Source organism: Cavia porcellus, unplaced genomic scaffold, assembly GCF_034190915.1.
Source record: "Cavia porcellus strain 051 isolate PalLab524CR breed Dunkin Hartley unplaced genomic scaffold, mCavPor4.1 scaffold_29, whole genome shotgun sequence".
Classification (NCBI taxonomy): Eukaryota; Metazoa; Chordata; class Mammalia; order Rodentia; family Caviidae; genus Cavia; species Cavia porcellus.
The window spans coordinates 4,072,645-4,092,781 of NW_026947512.1; the positions used below are offsets into that span (position 1 = coordinate 4,072,645).

Here is a 20,137-nt window from a genome sequence, read left to right on the forward strand (position 1 = left end):
GTTTTTTTCATAGAGCGACATAATTTTTCTACCATTCCTCCAGCACTCAGCATTTGCTACACACTTCAGTGTGCTCTGTGCACATGGCCATATTTATTGTTGTCCCATAGAGCAAACTGAAAATCGCACGCAGTTGTTGATACACTGTGTCAACTTGAAAAGTTTAAAAATTTAACTAAACGATTCCACAAGGAGCCAGGATCCTTACTTTGTACATATCCTCGGTTAGTGCAGGAGGAGGCAGGGAGAAGGTGTGAATGCCACACCAGTCCCAGAAAGGGTGGGAGGGCAGCCTGCTCACAACATAAAGGAGGACAAGAGGCCTGCTTCCGCCTTTTGCTCTTCCTGCTTTTGCAGACCTTGAACTGTCTGTCGCCCCTGTGCCCTGCCACTCTGCCTTGGGGCCAGCTGATTATGGACCGAAACCTCCACAAACTGTGAACTAAATAAACCTTTCCTCCCTTAATTTTGGTTTTGGGATATTTTGTCCCAGCCATGAGGGAAAAGTATCCAAGACACTCCACAAATCTAAAATGACACAATCAGGAAGTAACAGTCAAGAAAAATTATGTAATCAAGGCTCCAACTCAGAGCTCATTCAGGTGAGAATCGAAACTCTTGCTACTCCCATTGCAGAAGCACACAGTCATACAAAAAGGCCACACACAGGGTTGGGGAAAAAGCACTGTGACCAGCTTGCTGATGATGTAAGACATGCCATTGGCCAAAACCACAAAATACATTTTGCCTACCAAATAAGTTTTTTTTAAAAAAAGAATCTATTTATTGATGATAAGAGTATATAACACTGAAAAAAGTGGTTAATATAAAATGAGTTTTTAAAAAAATGTGTAGTTGGTAAAAGTATATTTATTAACACTGTAAAAAGTTGTTAATACTCAATGAGTTTTTTAGAAAAAGAATCCATTGCTGATAAGAGTATATTTATATAACATTGAAGAAAGTGGTTAATACTAAATGAATTTTAAAAAAAAATCTATTTATTGCTGGTAAGAATATATTTGCATAACACTGAAAAAATGGTTAATACAGTATAGGCTGAGAATTCTAAACATAATTATAACTCTGACCAGTCATAGGTTATGACTATAAGAAACCTATCATAAGAAAATAAGCTAAAAATGAATGTCATTGGGGATTGTTTAGAAATTTTGAATTTAAAAATCTTTTTCAAAACTTATTTTGAAAAACCACTCAGCAATAGACAAATTGAACAACTGTATGATGGTATATTATGGGATCATTAATATATATATATATATATATATATTTTTGGTCTTTTTCCTTTTTATCGGTACCGGGGATTGAACTCACGACTGCCTGCTTGCAAGGCAGGCGCTTATGCCGCTGAGCTAAATCCCCAGCCCCCCCATTAAAATATTTAAAAGGCTTTTTTAAAATACAGGGAATTATTACTTTTTGATATAAGGAATTATTTATAGTATGGCATTGAATGGAAGGAAGTGGGGTGCAAAACTGAGATACACAGCAAGATACCAGCTATTTAAGAAACCTATAGGAAGTGCTGGGCGTGGTGGCTCACGCCTGTAATCCCAGTATTGGCAGGCTGAGGTGGGAGGATCGTTGCGAGTTCGAGACCAGCCTGGGCTACAAAGTGAGCTCAAGGCCAGCCTGAACTGCATAGCGAGACCCTGTCTCAAAAAAAGACCAAAAGAAAGAAACCTATAGAAATATAATGAAATACTGTTAGTGGCTGTTTCTGGACTATCAAATAGTAATTTTCTTATTTTTCATTTACATATATTTATGATATCTACAATTTAGAATTTCTATAATGAGAAAGTGGATGTCTTTGGAAAAGGTTGCTAGTAAAAGTAAATTCTATGATTCAAATGCCTTCTCTGTATTCTGAAATTATTCAGCATCTCTTGTTTGCAGGGGGAATCTTGGAAGACTAAGAACATTGTTCTGCCTTATACTGCTGGGTGTGGCCAAGTTATACTCCAAAACGCTAGTCAAACTTATACTCCAAAACGCTAGTCAAATCCCAAGGAGATAAGTTGTATTTTATCCCAAGAAGATAAGTTGTATTTTCTCAAGGAAAAAGCAAAAAGTGGCCAGCAGCATTTACCATCATGGAGATTAATGGTCTGGACCATTCCTCCGAGAGTAGAAGGGCTATGACAGAAAATGGTTATTCATTAATTAATGCTATTCAGAAAGAAGATATCAGTCAGATAGAGCAATTGCTGAAAATAGGTGCCGATGTCAATTTCCAAGAGGAGGAAGGGGGCTGGACACCTTTGCAAAATGCGGTACAATGTGGCAACAAGGACATCGTGGAGCTTCTGCTTCGTCACGGTGCTGACCTTCATCAGAGGAAGAAGAATGGGGCCACCTCCTTCATCATTGCTGGGATTGAGGGAAATGTGGAGCTGCTTAGACTTTTCCTTTCCAAGGGAGCAGATGTAAATGAATATGATTCTAATGGTTTCACAGCTTTCATGGAAGCTGCTTGCCATGGTAATGTTGAAGCCTTAAGATTCCTCTATGAGAAAGGAGCAGATGTGAATTTGCATCGAGAGCCAAAGAATGATCAAAAGCTTCTTGGGAAAGGAGGGGGCACAGCTCTCATGGATGCTGCTAAAAGAGGCCACAGCGATGTCTTGAGGGTTCTCCTGAAAGAGATGGGGGCAGAAGTCAATGCCCGTGACAAAATGGGCAGAAGTGCCTTGATCCACGGTATTCAGAGATCTCCTGATGCAAAGGTGGAGGATGTTACCCGCCTCCTGCTGGACCATGGGGCTGATGTCTGTGTAAGAGGAGAAAAACAGAAGACGCCCCTGATCCTGGCAGTGGAAAAGAAGCATGTTGGTTTGGTGCAGATGCTTCTGGAACAAGAGCACACAGAGATTGATGCAAAAGATAGTGAAGGCCGAACAGCACTGAAGGCTGCTGTTGAGCTCAACCTGAAGGAGATTGTTGAGTTGCTGTGCAAGAAGGGAGCCAGCACAGATTGCGGAGATCTTGTCAGGATAGCAAAGCGTAAACATTATGACAATGCCCTTGTAAACTTGCTTCGCTCTTATAACGCCCAAGACTGTTTCCCTGACACTGCTGAAGACTGGAAGCCTTTGAGTTCACGCTGGGGGCAAAAGCTGGAAAAACTCCATAAAATGTGCCACCGTTACACTGGCAAACTCAAGATTCTTAAAAATGATGACTATAAGATTGCCAGCACTTCTAAAGGGGGCGTCTACCTGGGGCTCCACGAGGAGAGAGAGGTGGCTGTGAAGGTATTCCGTGAGGACAGTGAACATGCCCAGAGGGAGATGGACTGCCTACGACACTTCCGGGGGCACAGTAACTTTCTGACCTTCTGTGGGAGTGAGAGTGAGGGGGGCTGCTTGTATGTGTGTGTAGCCCTCTGCGAAGAGTCTCTGAAAGAGCACTTGGATAAGCCCAGAGCGGAAGCTGTGGAGGATGAGGAAGATGCACATGGCCGAAATGTCCTAGCATCTATATTTAAAGCTGTTCAAGAATTACACTTGCATGAATATGTTCATCAGGATTTGCAGCCAGAAAATATCTTAATAGGTGAGTTCCCTAGTCTTTTTTTTTCTTTTCTTTTTTGGTATTGCTATGCTAGAATGTAACAGACTGGGCAATCTAGTTAAAAACAAAATGATTTCTTTCTTGCAGTTCTGGAAGCTAGAAAGTCCATGATCAAGGTACTGGCTTCTAATGAGGACTTCTTGCTGTGATGTGCATGGCAGAAGCAGAAAGATAAGAGGGCACACAGGAGCACAAGGCAGCCAAATTTGTTTTTATACCAAGCCCACTCAGGATAATGATCCCACTCCTCTGACAGTGGCATTTTCCCATTCATTAAGGCAGATTCCTCCAGACCAAACCTACCATATAAGGTCCTGGCTCTCTACCGGAGCCATAAAGTATAAAATTCCCTGGAAGATAACATAGGAGAAAATGTGGAGGACCTTAGATTTGGTGATGACTCTTTAGATGCAATACCAAAGGTATAATCTGTGAAGAAAAAAATGATAGGCAATAATAATTGACTATATTACAATAAAAAGTTTCTGCTCTGCAAAAGACAAGGTGAAGAGTGTGAACAGGTAAGGTATAGTGTGAGAGAAGATTTTCAAAAGATATATCAGATAAAGGGTTGTTGCCCCACATATGCGTAGAACTTTTATAGTTCAATGATAAGAAAATAGAAGAATCTGATTTTAAAATGGGCCAAAGACATTAGAGGACTGAGGCTCAGAGCAGCAGCGGGGAAAAAGATTTGTTTGTAACCTTCTTTGACTGTCAGTGCAGAAACTAAACCTAAGAGTTTCAAAAATTTTAGAGTCCACTAACAATATCTGTTGAATCTAATAGGAAAGATTTGGAGTTTGTAAATTACACACATTTGAGTAGTCAAATGGTCCATTTAGGCACTTTCAGATTTAAGTGGTAGTAAATTTAACCCAAAGTGGCTTAAATTAGGAAAAACAATTATTGGTTCAAGTAATGAGACCAGCCCTTGTTGCAGGCCACTGTGTGACTTCATCCTTGCTCTCTGGACACTCCAAGTTGGAATTCTTTGTTCCTTGTGGCCTCAGGAATTCCTATCTGAAATTCTCTTCTCCTCTCTACTTTCTGAATTCAATTCAGCTTTTCCTTTAAGTATTTCATCCTTAAGGGACACCTTTCCCCTTCCCAGCTAATCATGAAGCTTTCCTATAAAATACTTACATAGCATTTTGCACTTTTGGCTAGCATTCCAAAGTTGCAATTATTTTCACATTGCTTTGTATAATTATTCACTTACTATTCTTGAGCTGGGTTCTCCTTCACCCATTGTTCTTTCAGTAGACACTTGTCATATAATTTAATGGATTCATTTTTTGTTAGACTCGATTCTCATACAACTTTAATGTTTACGTTTAGAATCCAGATGCACTCAACTCGACTGACCCTGACCCTATTGGAGTTATGCAGCCTTTCTTCTTCTCAGAAATCTTAGAGCCAAAAACAGGGGCCACCTCTTGAAGGATGAACTGCCAATTTGCCTTCCATTCATCTAGGTTCTGATTTCTCACATCCACTCATCCCTCTTTCTGTGGGCTGTGTGGCTTGTTTCAAGGGAAAAGGAATCTGAAGGGGACAAGGAAGCAATGACTCATTACAAGTACATCACTAATGCATGGTTACTATCCAGAATGTCAGCCCATCCAGCTGGGCTGTGGCTCATCTGCTCCATTTAGTGGAATTCTGTGCCATTACAGTCTTGGATTTAGAACTTTATTAGCTAATTGCTGCATCTCGGTAGACACCTCAAATGAAACTATATGTGTGACAGTTTCTGGGGAGTCAGTAGCATTATTATTTACCCTCCAGTGATGATGGATTGTACATCATGGTACATACCTACTGAGTATCACAATACAGACAATGAGTATTTCCCACGCCCCTCTGTAAACTATCCCTTAGATTACAAGAATACTGTTCGCCTGAGTGATTTTGATCAGAGCATCAAGTGGACTGGAGATCCTCAGGAAATCAAGAATGATCTAGAGGTAATGTCTACAGTTCAGTTTACTTTTTCTTCTTTCTGCTCCATTATTGGTTCGTTACCCTAGTTACTGTGATCAAATATAGGATATTTCTCTCTTAACCAGGAGGGAAAGAACTTTCAAGCTTTGCCCCTGCCTAATCATTGTCTTCAGTCACATGCCAACAAACTCCCCTATGGGAGTTTCAACACACAGAATGTCTGCTTGGCTTTTAATATACAGAGGAGAAGATGGTGTGCTGGGTAGATGTGTGCCTCACTATGATTGCAACCCCTTCCTGTGTCTCTTAGGATCTCCTCCTTCCTCCACTAGCAAATAAGTAATGAATTGAGCATGCTGTACCTCTGTCCACACACTCTAGGGAGGTTTTTCCAAGTATCATCAACATTCCTCCAGGAGACCTTCTTCTGCCTAAAGATAAAGTAGATGAGATTTCTTTCCCCATTCTGTTCAAACTCTTGTGCTAAGCTCTGAAGAAGGCCAGATACTGAGGTCTTCAGAGAACTTCTAGGAGTGGTGGGGTCATCCTCAACTCAAAAAGACATGAAGCTGACCCAAAAAAGTTAGGATCCTGAAACATCTGTTGCTCCAGAGAGGACATGGAGCCTGGCTCTGCAGCCCAAAGCTGCTGGGCTAATTACGGCCCCAAACTGTTATCTCCTGGCCCATTGATTTGATTCTAGATTTCGGCTCCATCCCTGACTGGTGTCCAGGGGAGAGGCTCGGTGATGACCTCCTTCTCTGTTTTCCTCCCTGCTGTGGTCTGACTCCCTGACTGGCACTCTGACCCTCCCAACCTCAACTATGTTATATCCGCTTCCTACCAGGCCCCTGGACCTGAACTTCCCCTTCCCAGCCAGTTTCTCAGGATACATCTTGTTCAAAACAGTCTCACGTTCCCCGATTCACCTATAATCCATCGGTGTTCTCAAGGCCCAGTTCAAATCCCTGTTCCTCCAGGTACCCTGCCCTGACAACTCTGGCCCAAGGGTATCTTTTACTCTTCATAAACTTGAACCATGTGAACCACATATTGCTCTGAAGAGCTCTCTATGCACAGGGCTGCACCTTCTCTTCCTACCAAGCCTGCGGATTGCTTTTGTGTGTGTGCATCTTGGTCCACATTTTCTAAATAGAAAATAGAAAGGAGACTTATAATTACCTTTGGCTGTTTTGTGGCCCTTGCACAGGCCCTCGGACGGCTGGCCCTGTACGTGGTAAAGAAGGGACAGATCCCTTTTGAGCAGCTGAAGGCTCAAAGTAATGAACAGGTGCTCCAACTTTCTCCAGATGAGGAAACTAAGGACCTCATCCATCACTTGTTCTGCCCTGCGGAAAACGTAAGGGACTCTCTGAACAGTCTTCTGGCTCACCCCTTCTTTTGGTCTTGGGAAAAGTAAGTAAAACCTAAATGTATGTCACAGGGCTCCAGAAGGAGACGGGGAGGCGGTGAGGATGAGCATAGGGCTGGGAATCAGCCAATCTAGGATTTCCTTCCAATCCAGCATATTCTTGATTGTGTTTCCCTGGAGAGGTGATGTGACTTTCTGGTTCTGGCTTTCTCTGCTGCAGAATAAGAGGGAAAAAATATCAGATGCCTTTCTTTTCTTTCTTTCTTTCTTTTCTTCTTTTTTTTTTTTTTTTTTTTTGGTACCGGGTGTTGAACACATGACCTTTCAGATGCCTTTTCTATAATCAGAAGTTTTAAAGAGCTAGTATTTTTCTCAGAAAATAAAATCAATCAATTTTCTGTTTCTGAAAAGAGTGGGAAGAACAAAATAATCATGATAATTCTATCATCTTCAGCCGATATAGGACACTTCGAAATGTAGGAAATGAATCTGACATCAAAATGAGAAAATCTGATAGTGAGATCCTCAATCTGCTACAACTTGAGTCATCTGAATGCTCTAGAAGTTTTGCTAAGTGGACAGATAAGGTATGGACAATTGCTCTGGCCTAGGAGTTATTTCAGAAGTCAGTCTGTGTAATGTTTTATGCTAATGTTTCTAACTTATTTTATACCGACCTGTTCCAGCTAGGAAGGCAAAGAGATGATTTTCCTTCTCTTCCTCTCCATCCTAGACCCTCTTAGCACTTTCGGGTCCCTGGGCTTCCTTTCAGGACCTCATGTTTACCCCAGACCCAAGGCTCCTGATGGACTCATATTTAGGCTTCTGCTTAAAAAGGTCTCAACGCAACCTACGAGCATTTCCTTCAAGCCTAGCTATTGTGACCAGCATATTGGACTAAATAGACCCAGCCCAAGGGCGGTGCTCTAGCATGCAACATCTCAGCCAGGGGAGAGTCAGGCTGCCTCTGCCACGTGTGCATCCACAGCTCTGAAGACTCACACTCCTACTGATAGCATGCCTTGAGAAAACACCTTGAAAAAAAGATCTTTCATGGAAAATTTTCTCAAGAAAATTTCCACCTAACTTGATCTAAGTATAGTGAAACTTTAAAAAAATTAATCTGTATCTCTAGACTTTAGTATCAGAACTTTCATTGTTATTAATTTAAAAACATCTATCAAATGTCAGTTATGAGGTTGGCCAATGTGAGGATTTGGGTGCATAAAGCAGAAAATGCCTAGTGTGTATGCAACTGAGAGACCCCCAAAATGATGGGTGCGGGGCACCCTGAGGACACGTACAAAGCACTAAGGAAGGGTCCTTATCTTTAGGTCTTTGCAACCAGCAGCCTCCCTATCGTAGGCTTCTTCTCCAAAACTTCTTGGTTTCTGGCTCTTGGATTATTTCCTTCCTTAGCTGATCTCTAGATTACACCTCGTAATGTTGGTTTAATGTCTGTTTTCTTTGCTGGCCTGCAAGTTCCATCAGTGTCTATAAAATTTCAGCTCACACTTAACCTTTGAAAGAGCAACTTGAAACTAGAGTAGATGGTGCCAGCGATTCTGTAGTGCTAACTGACAGTCGTGGTTCTCAGGACTTCATAATGTTGTCACATTCAGTCCTCAAACAGCCTCTAAACTGAGGCACAGACCAACTTTCCAAAGGCAGAGAGCCAGGGAGTGGTGTGGAAAGATTTGAAGCTGGAATAGCTGCAGAGCCATGTGCTTAGGCTGCTGTCACCACAAAAGCTACAATACTATCAACAGCTCCAATTTATTTAATCCCTGAGGAAACTGAGGCTCAGAAATGAAGTACACCTGAAGTACCCAGGACAGGGCAGTCAGGGATTAGCAGTGCTGGAAAGCAAGACCTGTTTTTTTGTTTCCCAATTCACTGCATTTCTCCCTCTAAGTTTCATAGACTTATACTGCGTTTTTTTTTTTTTTTTTTTTTTTTTTTTTTTTTTAGGTTTTTGCTTATACTGAGTTTTGATTGACTTCAAGCCTTGCCTTTTAATATCCATTTTAGACTGTGTTTTTCTATTGATTTTAGTGACTTGCCCATTTTTGGCTTGCATGGTTTTGTTTTGCCATCATAGGTGCATGATCCAAGTTTTTCAGGGTACATTAATGTGGCCACCACTGCTTCGGGTTGCATTTACTCTCATTCTTTTGATTAATCTGTTTTAGTTATTAGTAGAGAACGTGTATTCAAATTTGTACTTTGCCTTTTGCATGCCATCAGATTTATTTTGTTCCCACCACATTTATGTGCAGTGTTTTGTTTCCAGATTGATAAATCTGTTATGAAGAGCATGAATAAATTCTATAAAAAAAAGAAAACATTTTACCAGGACAGTGTGGGTGACCTGCTGAAGTTCATCCGGAATATAGGAGAACACATTGATGAGGAGAAAAATAAATGGTAAATACTGTTTCCGCTTTTATAAATCATATATGCAATGTGAATAATTTAAAAATCCATTTCCAAGTACCTGTCTACATAAAAACAAGAAAATTTATTTTCATAGAAGAAGAGCAGTCCCTTCTGTGTTGAAAAAAGGGTGTCACTTGGCTTTACATTAATGATGGACGGGTCCGGCAGACTGTCGTCTCCCTTTTGACTTTTGCAAGGACCACTGCAACAGACGCTAGCAATTTCTTACATGAGTAACCAGGAGATTGGCCAGCGGGGTAAAATAAATCTATGTTAACGAAAGTTCAACAGCCCTATTTGGTAAAATCAGATTTTCCTGCCTCAAATGATTGCCATAAACACATACATACAAAAACCTCTTGGTTTGGGGCTTTTTTGAATTTGAGATTTGTACATAAAAGATTATAGAATTGTATTACTTCTGTTTTATTAGTGAAAAACTGGAGTTCAGGAAAATTAAATAGCCAACATTTACAGAGTTACTAAGAAATTAGAAGAATTGCTCAATCAGATTCCAAACCCTTTATTCATTTTGCACTTGAAATCAAGAGAGCAGTGCGAACTCTTGTATTCTGTGAAGAGAGGAGGTGCGTGAAGCAAGTATGCTAAATCATTTGTTCTTTCATTTCAGGATGAAGGAAATCATTGGAGAACCTTCCCATTATTTTCAGAAGACATTTCCAGATTTGGTGATCTATGTCTATACAAAACTGCGGGACACAGCATACGCAAGGCACTTTCCTCAAACCTACAACCCAACCAAGCCTCAGTGTGACCAAGGCATCCAGGCCAGTGCGTTGGCCAGATCTGAGTGCTGACTGAGCTTTTCATGGTCACATTGCTACTTTACTAGATGAGTGGTTCTTGGAAGTCACAATGCTTGGGGCCACTTAACTGACCCATTGCTCATGAGGGATGAGCTGGATGCCTGATTGTCAGTTTCTATCACGGTGCGCTCCATCCACTCATTTGAAACAAAAGCACTATTTCTTCAAACTTCTCTGGTTCATTTTAGTGGGTAAAACTTATTGGAAAGAAGTGGGAAACAACCTGTTAAAATTCTTCCTCTCAATTACATCAAAAGAGAGTGCTAAGCCTTCTAAGCCAGTATAATTTACTGGCAATTATCTCATTTAATTTTCCCAATGTCCTTGTAAAATACAGATTATTATCCCCACTTAAGAATTTGAGACTCAGAGAGTTTGAGCTCCTTGTGCAGGATGGTACGGCTTACACCAAGCACTGTTTAAATGGATGTTGGTGTTATTATTACCTCTCACTTGCCTACTTTTTTTTTTTTTTTTTGCGGTACCGGGGATTGAACTCATGACCTTGCACTTGTCAGGCAGGCACTTATGCCTGCTGAGCTAAATCCCTGGCCCTCACTTGCATACTTTTAAAACTTAATTAGCAGCCCAGGCTCTTCTGAATAAGACCTGAGAGAAATAGCCAAAGGGATTCCAAGAGGCTCATTCATTCATTCATTCATTCATTTTTGTTGAACACCAGTGTTAGTCTAGGTACTAGTTGCATGAATTCTATTCCTCTTAGAAGCACTTACACTGGTTTTCCATAACCTTAAAGCAGAAGTTCTGAACTGGGGGCAATTTAACTCCCCAGAGGGTTTGTGGCAGTGTCTGCAGAAGTTTCTGCCACAGTTTGGATAACGGCAGACACTGTGCCGTTTAGTAGGTAGAGGTATTCTGCAATGCACTAGACAGGCCCACAGCACAAATTTATCCAGTGGGGCTGAGTTGGCAAAGCCTGTCTTGAGGGGCTGGGACACTGGAACTGCTTGGGCCCAGGACAGTGGAGCATGTGGGCCACTTCACAGAGCAGTGATTCTGATTTATTTTGTCGCTGCTGAGTCTGTAATTTGGTAGCTCCTTCTAGTGTTAGCAACTCAGGAAGTCCTCCTTCAATCTCACTTCCATACTCCATTCTGACTCCAAGAGCCACATTAGCACGTGCTTCTTTCCACCTTGTAAATTTGGTTTCCCCGTTGGTATTGAAGCTTCTTAGAGCCATTGACTTACTTTGAATTTATATTTTTATTGCTTACAAAGTGTCTGCCTCATGATCATGTTTCATAAGTATCCACTGATTAATGAATGAGTGTGAATCATTAATCATTTGAGAATAATACTATCCTAGATTTTTATGGTGCTTTATGAGTTACACATTGCAACAATCCTGTAAAGTGTGCATGCTGGTCTTCATTTTGGTGATGAAGAAAATAAGGTTAGGAATATTTTTATTTACTTTAGGACATAGAGCTAGGAAGTGTCACTGTCTTGGTTTGAACAGATTTTTCTGGTGCTCAGTCTGATGTTGTTTCCATCTCATGGTGGTTAACCCAGTTTTGGAACAGGAACCAGATAGTATCTACAGTTCTTTTTTGAAAATGAAATGTTTAATGATGGATACAATATCACTGGGTGAAATTAAGATGTACTAAAAGATATGAACCAAAGGCTTTAAAATAAGGTTTTATGAAGATTGCTTTATGCTTTAAAGTTAAGCTTTGGTTGCCAAATTTGTAGTGAATATCTGGATATGTCAATCAAATGCCCACTGGGAAAACGTATTCAATAAAATTTTGAATCATCTTATTAAATCTGATTTTCTTCGAATGACAGTTCCACTTTGAAGATCAGTGATATCTACAATGGAAAAAACTAAATGAGAAATTCAAGAGTGAGTTCTAAGAAAGGAAAGCCTAGTCTTTAAAACTGTAAAAAGGGTTCTATTTTCTGCCCTTCAGGAATTCTAGAACAACATGGGCCCTGGGTGTCTGCTTGGGCCCAGGGAAGGAATCCATCATTTTACCTTGTTCATATTAGGCACTGTGTGAGGCTAGATTAGATTCTGTGCCTGGGCTTACCAAGCAGGAAGATCAGTTATTCAAAGAAAGAACTGCACACTGAGATATATTAGACAAGCAACACAAGTCAGATGATACTGATAAAAGTAACAGAGCTACTATTTACTGAGCACTTACTATTTGCTCCTGCCTAATGCTTTTCCATATAGTATCTATGTCCATGACTTCACTGTAAGATGTGGTTTCTCATATTTTGTAGAAGAAACAGCAACTGCTTAGAAAGAATCATCAGGGTGTTAAAGTTCACACTAATGGTAAACAGAAGAGCCTAGTTGCAACACAGGTCTGTGAGTCCGTAAGTGTCCGTAAGACAACTCTAGTGACTCCCCTTGAATGGAAAACAATTGCTGCAACTTTAATTATTTGGAGATTTATTTCCTTATACTGCTATGTAGAGAGCTGGCTATGGTATTTCCTTCTCTCTTCAATTGGCTCTAAGCATTGCAAATAAGGCTAGCTGAGGTGCTGGTATGTAATCTCTAAAGCCCACAGACAGTCCTGTTTCCTCGAATGGTGTTCTCCGAAAAGGATATGAACACCGTGGGATGTTAGAGCTAATAGCTTCGGGAATGTCAACTGGGTATGAGCCTCAAGGTAGAGGCTATGACTCCTCAGGGCATGAAAGTTTATATATCAGAAACTGAAGCAGCAGCCTCCTAAAACAATTCAGTTGCTACCGTAATTGGACTATGTGAATTGATCCTTCTGCATATCTTTATCTCTGCAATTTGCAGAGATGCTTTTCTCCTCACCTGGCTAGCCAGTTCAAGTTACATAATTCCTGCCATCCTCACTGTCACTCAGCCTTGAGCCACCCCCCTTATTCACAAGATAATAAATTCTGGGAGAGGCCTAGGATCAGGGCCTTTGTTCGTGCATCCCCACAAGGATTTGATTTGGGACCCCTTGGCTGCCCTTAACTTGGAGAATGTCTTGGTGTCTTTACTCTCGCCATGGGTTGCATTGAGGTGGTAGATTGATTACAAATATAACTTTTTGGATTGTGAGGAAAACTGGAAAAAGGATTACAGTACTTGGATAACTGTTGTCAATAATAAGGAATAGTCTTTCTGGAGTATCAAAGACAGTGAGTCAGGCAGCAGGAATGGTCACTGGTCAGAAGGACAAGGGCTTCCACCTGTTTCTGTCCCTGGAAACATAGGAGCTCAAGGTCACCAGTGACCTTCACAGTGCCAAATCCGTTAGACCGTGTCCCTGTTTTCATTAAGGAACCGACTGCAGTTTGAGTACCTGGCTACTCTCCGGCCTTTGCAGGTGTCCCCCTCATGTCCTCAGCACTACATTCACCTCCACACTGCTTACTCCTCCCTGTCTTTGCCCAGGCCATTCTCTGCTCAACTGCTAACCACTGAGTTCTCCCAACCTAATCCTCAAGAAATTAACTTTTTGTCATTTCTCCTTAGAATGTACACACAACATTCAGTTTTCACAATTGCATAAGTACCTCCTAACCCCTGTGCTGCTGTTAGAATGTCTAATGTCATCTCATTTTGGGGGATGACTTGTCTTATTAATTACTTTTTTTTTTATTGGTACTGGGGATTGAACTCATGACCGCTTGCTTGCAAGGCAGGTGCTTATGCCGCTGAGCTAAATCCCCAGCCCCTATTAATTACTTTTGATTTAGGAGAGAGACCAGCGGTGGTGGTAAGACCTGTTGAGGATAGTTAAGGCCTTGATATATGTCAATGCCTTCTCTCTGGATAACATCTAGCAGATCCCAGTAAAAGAAATATAAAAAGAATCTAGCACATTTATTATTGGTTTTATCTGTATGATGCCTTGGGGTTTGGCATCCTTGAGGCAAGAATAAATTTTCTGAGAAATTAGAGCACGTATAATCAAAGCCTGAGCATTAGAGCTGTGGGTAAGTTTAGAAACTTTTTCAGGGATAGCAATTGTAACTCACTGGTTCTTAGGTCCCTTTATTGATCGAGGGTGACATTTTGTCTTTTTGTCATAAGTCCCAGTAGCTTTAGTTATAATTATCTCTAAATTTTTGATGATATATGAGAACTAGATTAATACATTATCTTGACAAATGAAAAACTCTTTAAGCTTTTATACATGAACAACAATATGTACTATGTTTGTAAAAATTGGTCTCAATATCATTTTGATTAGTTTGCAACCTGGATATATATATATATATATGAAAATATTTAGACAGCATAAAATCTCTTCAGGATGGAGCTGGACTTCTGGGCATAAAAAGGGAATGAGTGAAGAGAAAGTTGTCCCAGTTACAGCTCAACCAAGATACTTTTGGTGACTATTTTATTGAGGTATGCTGTCTGGAAGGAAGGCCAGCTTTGGGGAGGGACAAAGAGACATGTGCCACTGTCCAGCACTAGGCTGTTTTATCCCTGTAGTCATAATTACTCAGGGCTCCCCATGGAGATGACAGGTAGAGATGACAGTCTGGCCAGAAGAGGGTAGAGAGCACTAAAGCCCTTTGGTCTTGCTAGACTGGGAAGGGCGAATCTGAGCTCTGGGGCCTCCACCTCTGGCTTCCAGTGCAGCCTTTGCAGTCAGGGCAAGGCTTGGGAGGCCTCTTAAGGCAGCCCTTCTTAAGGTAACCTTGTGTCATGGTTTATGTGTGTGTCCCTCAGGCCTCATGAGTTTGCATTGTTCATTTCAGGTATTTGGTCTCAGCAACGAGCATAAAGTAACTAAGACATCTTGCTTTTGGCAGTGGTAGTGGGCGAGTGGTCGCTAAGCTCTTTTTGGAACCTTGAGAATCAGACTTAAGGTCTACTTCTTTTAAGGCCATAACAAAGGTAGCCACTTTCTGGTCTCAGTTTTCTCTCCTTGGCTTTCTCCTAGTCTTGATTATAGAGTTCTAAGGAGGCAGATTTACTAAAGTATCAAGTGAACTATCCAGAGCAAAAGCTGTCTTTTGTAACTTTTTTCTAATATGTGAGGCTGACTGGGTAATAGACCTGTCTTTAAGCAAAATCTGTCCTATCAAATCAGGAGCTCTGGTCGTGTGTTTTACCAGTGCCTGAAATGATCTAAGAAAGCAGAAGGATTTTCATCATACTCTTGAAAAATAGCTAGAATCTATAATAACTAGAGGGCTTAGCTTTTGTCCTTCTTAGACCTTCAAGAATACACACATGAAAATGTGTCCTACTCTAATCTCCTGTCTGGTTGCTAATTCAGTGGGTTATTGGGTGGGATCTGCTTGTGCTCCAGTGGGAACTGGTTGTTCCCCTTGCTGTCAATCTTCTGACTGTTTAAAATTGACAATATGGTATTCATCTCCAAATGTAATAGCAAGCTTATAATGTTGCTTGTCCTCATTAGAAGACAATGTTTGACTTAAGATTAACACTACATTTCTCCAGTCCAGTTTATAGGTCTTAGTTAGACCTCTAAAGACATTGATGTACTTAAAAGGATCATCTGAAAATTTTCTAGTTCTAGTTTGATTTGCCTTAAGTCACTGAAAAAGGCATGTGAATGGAGTAGTCTCTTATAAATTATGATTATCTTTTGAGCATAAATAAGAATTATTTCTTAATGCAAATAAAGTTTGAACATTGAAAGGCAATTTTGATCATTTTTCTTCTTTTTTTACAGTATGATTTTAGTTGTAAAAGAACATCATAATTAATTCTTCCCTCTGCATTGCATTTTTGCTCTAGGGGGTAGACAGGCCATGCACACATGCAAAAAAAATATCAAACAGTTCTTTTTCGATACATAAAGATCAAAAGTATTTCACTGCTTCTTAAGGATGCATTTTAAAGGAGTAAGAGGCTTCAACTTTGAGCACCCCATGTGTGAAGTACAAAAAGAAATAATTCAGGCATCTCTTCTTTGATTTCTATTTGATTTCTGTACACTCAAACCGTCCCTTGAGTAGATTCCACTCCAGGGCAGATGGATGCTATCTGGAGAGAGCAGAAGATAAAATCTGACCATGCTATCCACCCTCAAAGTGGTGTGCAATTTTATTCTCCCAGGGAGCTTATGAACTTACTCCTATAGGACATTTACAAACACAAATTACAATTGGTCTTAATTGTGACAGGAATGTTTAAAGAAGGAAGCTAACTTTGTAATAAACTATTGGTTTTTGTTCTTGGAAGAGGGCATACATAAAAAGGTGAGTTAGAATTAGAGCGGTTTTTCCAGCTGTGCTGTGAAGGAGGTCATAGATAGAGATAGATAAAAGCAACAATTAACTTGGGAAATTCTGCCATGGGCCCTAGGGCAAAGAAGTCTAAGATATTCATGTTATCTATCTAATCACCTAGGCAATCTTTCCCAGCAGCGGGACAAGGCTATGCCTTATTTCAATTTTTGCATCTTTGAAGCTCACAAGTTAAACTTACATTTGTTATCTAGCAATCACATTTTGCATGTTGTAAAGGCCTATCAGTCTTCTCTCTGCACTTGAAAGAGAAGGCTATCTAACATCTCTTAGTTAGCATATAGAAGGCACAAATGTAAATCATTTCTTTGCTAGCTGCTGTGCAATGGCAGAAGCTGCTTCAACCTGACTTCTGAAGAGAGGGGTAGTCTAAGTGGTTTTAAGATCCACTGAAAAATTTAGGGAGAATTTCTAGTTTACTAGCAGAGAGGGATAAGTACAATAGATAAGTGGAGAATTTTCTGTCATTGGGAACAAATTTCTACTGAGGAAACGTTGGGTGTCCATCAGAGAGTCTCTAGCCACGATCCCGCAGTTGTTCTTAGTTTCTGTTGGCCACACAACCAGAGATCAGTCTCTTGAAAGGAACCCGGCTGTCTGTCTGGTCAACCTTCCACTGGCCATTTTTTTCAATGGGGATTCACCAAAAAGATGCTGGGGACACTTGTCCTTAGCTCTAAGAGCATTTAGCTGGCAGGGTAAACAGTGTTTGTCAAAGTTCTATATGGGATAGTTAAATCTTGAGCAACATTGTTACCTTTTGTAAGTTTACAGTAGAAGCATTAAAGTTCACAACTTATTATGAAAGTATTTTTCCTATATACATAAATGATAACTAGACCTAGGAGGAGAAAAGGTAAGGTTGAAGATCCTTCCTTAGGTTAAATGTGCTTTGATCCCATACATGTGTGCTTTAGAAACAGCTTCTTCTGGTTTCACCCTGACGTCAGTTCTACTGTGTCTCAGGGTCATCCGCCTGAAGGACACCTGCCCAGAGCACTAAGCCTGGACATAATCTTTATGTGTGTTCTCCTGGGTGGGCAAAATTTCACAGTTTCATCTGACCCAGAGAAGGAGTATATGTTCTTCATCTAAGATGACTTCCCGGTCTTCAGTGTTAATCAGTGCTCATTTCTATGGGCCTAACTTAGCTGTTGAGTAGGAGGAAAAGGTTGGGACAATCTCGAGTTCTTTTCTTTTTAATTTTACATATCTTGGAAAAGGAAAGTACAAAGTGGCAGGAAAAGATTAGGAGTAAGGCCAGAGAGAGGAAACTGAGGCAGAACAGGCTCGACGTTTCCTTCAGAGTGTAGAGGAGGATCAGAGCCATTCTGTCCCTATGAAATCTGCCCTCCAAGTCTTAAGACTAGCCACCGACCTAGCTTACTTAGCACTAGTCTTTTAACTGGTGGGAAGATTACTATACTTTATTACATAGATATGTATATTTTTGTAAGTCTGAGCTAGATTTCATTTAAACGACTCATTTGACAGAAGTTTACATTAACTTCCCCCTGGGGACATTCTAATGTTGCTCTTTCTCACACCAGTGTCTAAATAAAATCAAACAAGGAATACCAGTAAATTCAGTAACTGGTTCAAATGCAACACATACAAGAGCAAAACAGGAATAAGAAATGTCCCATTGAAGAAGCATCATCGCCATATAACCTTCTCATGTTTTAAGTTAGATTTATCATCATTTTAACACTTAGGTAATTTAAGAGACAAAGGACAAGGAATTATAAGCAATGGGAAAAGACATAACAAAATTTAAAGCATAAAAATGTTACCTAAACAAGTCTCAGTCTGTAGTCTATGAAACAAAAGCAAACTTTTACCTCTGTTCAATGATCTTGACAGAACATTTCCAAATGATATGGGGGAAAGAAACTCCCAACTTGGTTGATGTCCATTATGAGACTGTGCTCTACAAAATCAAAGAATAAATTTCAGGAACAATGGAGGTTAAGAGAAGAATATATTTATTAGAGGAAAGAAAGTTCCTGTCTGAGAGAGACAGAAAGGGTCCTGAGTGGGTTGCCAAAGACCCTGCCTTTTCTAGGGATTTTTGTAGAACAAATTCATGACATGAGGTGAGTCCAAGATGGGGAAAAATGAGAAATCGAAAGGTGGTGTGAGGTGGAACAAAACTATGGTCAACCAATAAGATTAGCAATATAATTGCTCATTTAAAGTTGATTAAATTCTGGCCTTGAATTAAGGCCAGCAGCTTCCTGATGCTTCTAGTTTCAAGCAGGAGCTTAAAGAGATGTCTTTCTATGATCTGTTGGCCATTTCAGAACTTGGGCAGTAAAATGGTCAATTCACTAGGAAGAAACAGCTTAAAGCAACCCCCCCTCCATGAGCAGCTGTGAGCGTGGCAGGCTCTGGTGGCCCAGGACTGAGCCACCAGGGTTCACTGGGACCCGTGCCATGCTCTGTTCTAGAACACCGGGAAACCAAGCAACCCCCCCCCCGCCCCGCCTATTTTGTTTTGTTGAACTTCAATATATATGAAAGTATGGTCAGCTACTTTGAAGAGAACAAGAGACTCTACAACAGCCATTAGTGACGTCCCTATTGTCTGGTTTTGAAGACCTAAATCACCTTCCTTATTCTGTTCTGATCAGTTCTATACTATGTTGTTTTGTATGAATTCTCTGTATGTGAAGACATCGACAACTATTTGGAAGAAAACAAGAGATGATATGATAGACAGTGAAGAACTCAGGTCATCTAGCTTTGAAATTTGTTATCTCTTACATTGCTTTCTTATGTCCTATTTTGTTCTGTTTTGTTGTGTTTAATTTTACCCCCTTTAAAATAAAAAAATAAAATTAATTAAATTGGGGTCATGTAGGGAAACAAGTCATGGAGCAAGTAGGCGTAAATACAGAACAGGGGGTTTTCCTATAGGGCATTGGGCTGGTGACTCTTCCTGGCTTTCTCAGGGTGATGGATACCTATTTAGGATAACAATCCTTGATGTTTATCCCTAGGAAGCGTGTGGGTGCATTGATTTAATCTTTTGTCTTGAGGTCTGGCCTACAGAAGAGGTATCTGTGTCCCCCATGGTTGCAAAGCATCCTGTCTTCTGCATTGACTTCTTCAAAGGCCCAGCCCTGCCTGACTGTCTGTAATATTTTTCTTTAATCTAACTTAGCTGCCTGTAACAGTATGTCATACAAGAAGGGGTGGAAAAGGGGAGAAAGAAAGGAAACAGGAAACCAGTGAGGGAGAGCGCCAATGCAAGCCCAGGCTTCAGGCTTTACTGGGTGAGATAGGAAGTCTTTAGCAGACCGTGAGCAAGGACTAGTGTGATGCTATTTAAATTTTATGAGAATCCCCCTGGTCTCTCTGTGAACAGATGGCAGAGGGTGAGAGTTAAACCACAGACATGAGTTAGGAGACTGTCAAGTAGTTCAGGCAAAAGATTGGTAGCCTCAGTGGAGTGAGAGCAGGGATGTTGGTTTCAAGCTGCCTTAAGGGTGAGCCACAGCATTTGCTGACAGAATGAGGGCCCGGGGGAAAGACAGGAACATGGACATCTATAACACACGGTCCCGAGCAACAGGAGGCTGCCGTTAACAGACACAGAAAGGTTCTGGGAAGAGCAGGTTCAACGGAAGACATTTTGAACATACCAATGTGATTCTCCTGTCAGACACTTCAGGGGAGGTGCCATACAGGGCTAGGTAGGGCATTGCAAGTT

At 40.7% G+C, this 20,137-nt stretch overlaps 1 protein-coding gene and 1 non-coding gene across 2 annotated transcripts; both read left to right on the top strand.

Moving 5' to 3' along the window:
- Window positions 1-1,920: 1,920 nt before the first annotated feature.
- Rnasel (ribonuclease L) lies at window positions 1,921-10,441 on the top strand (the record flags this gene model as incomplete). Its single annotated transcript, NM_001173055.1, is given in 6 exon segments — window positions 1,921-3,579; window positions 5,482-5,567; window positions 6,755-6,960; window positions 7,371-7,503; window positions 9,210-9,343; window positions 9,987-10,441. Coding segments are annotated over 6 exon segments (2,208 nt in total). The 5' UTR covers window positions 1,921-2,117.
- Window positions 10,442-18,631: 8,190 nt separating this feature from the next.
- On the top strand, window positions 18,632-18,768 carry LOC111758303 (small nucleolar RNA SNORA2/SNORA34 family). Its single transcript, XR_002792499.1, has one exon. It is a non-coding gene; the product is annotated as a small nucleolar RNA SNORA2/SNORA34 family (small nucleolar RNA).
- The last annotated feature ends 1,369 nt before the right edge of the window (window positions 18,769-20,137 follow it).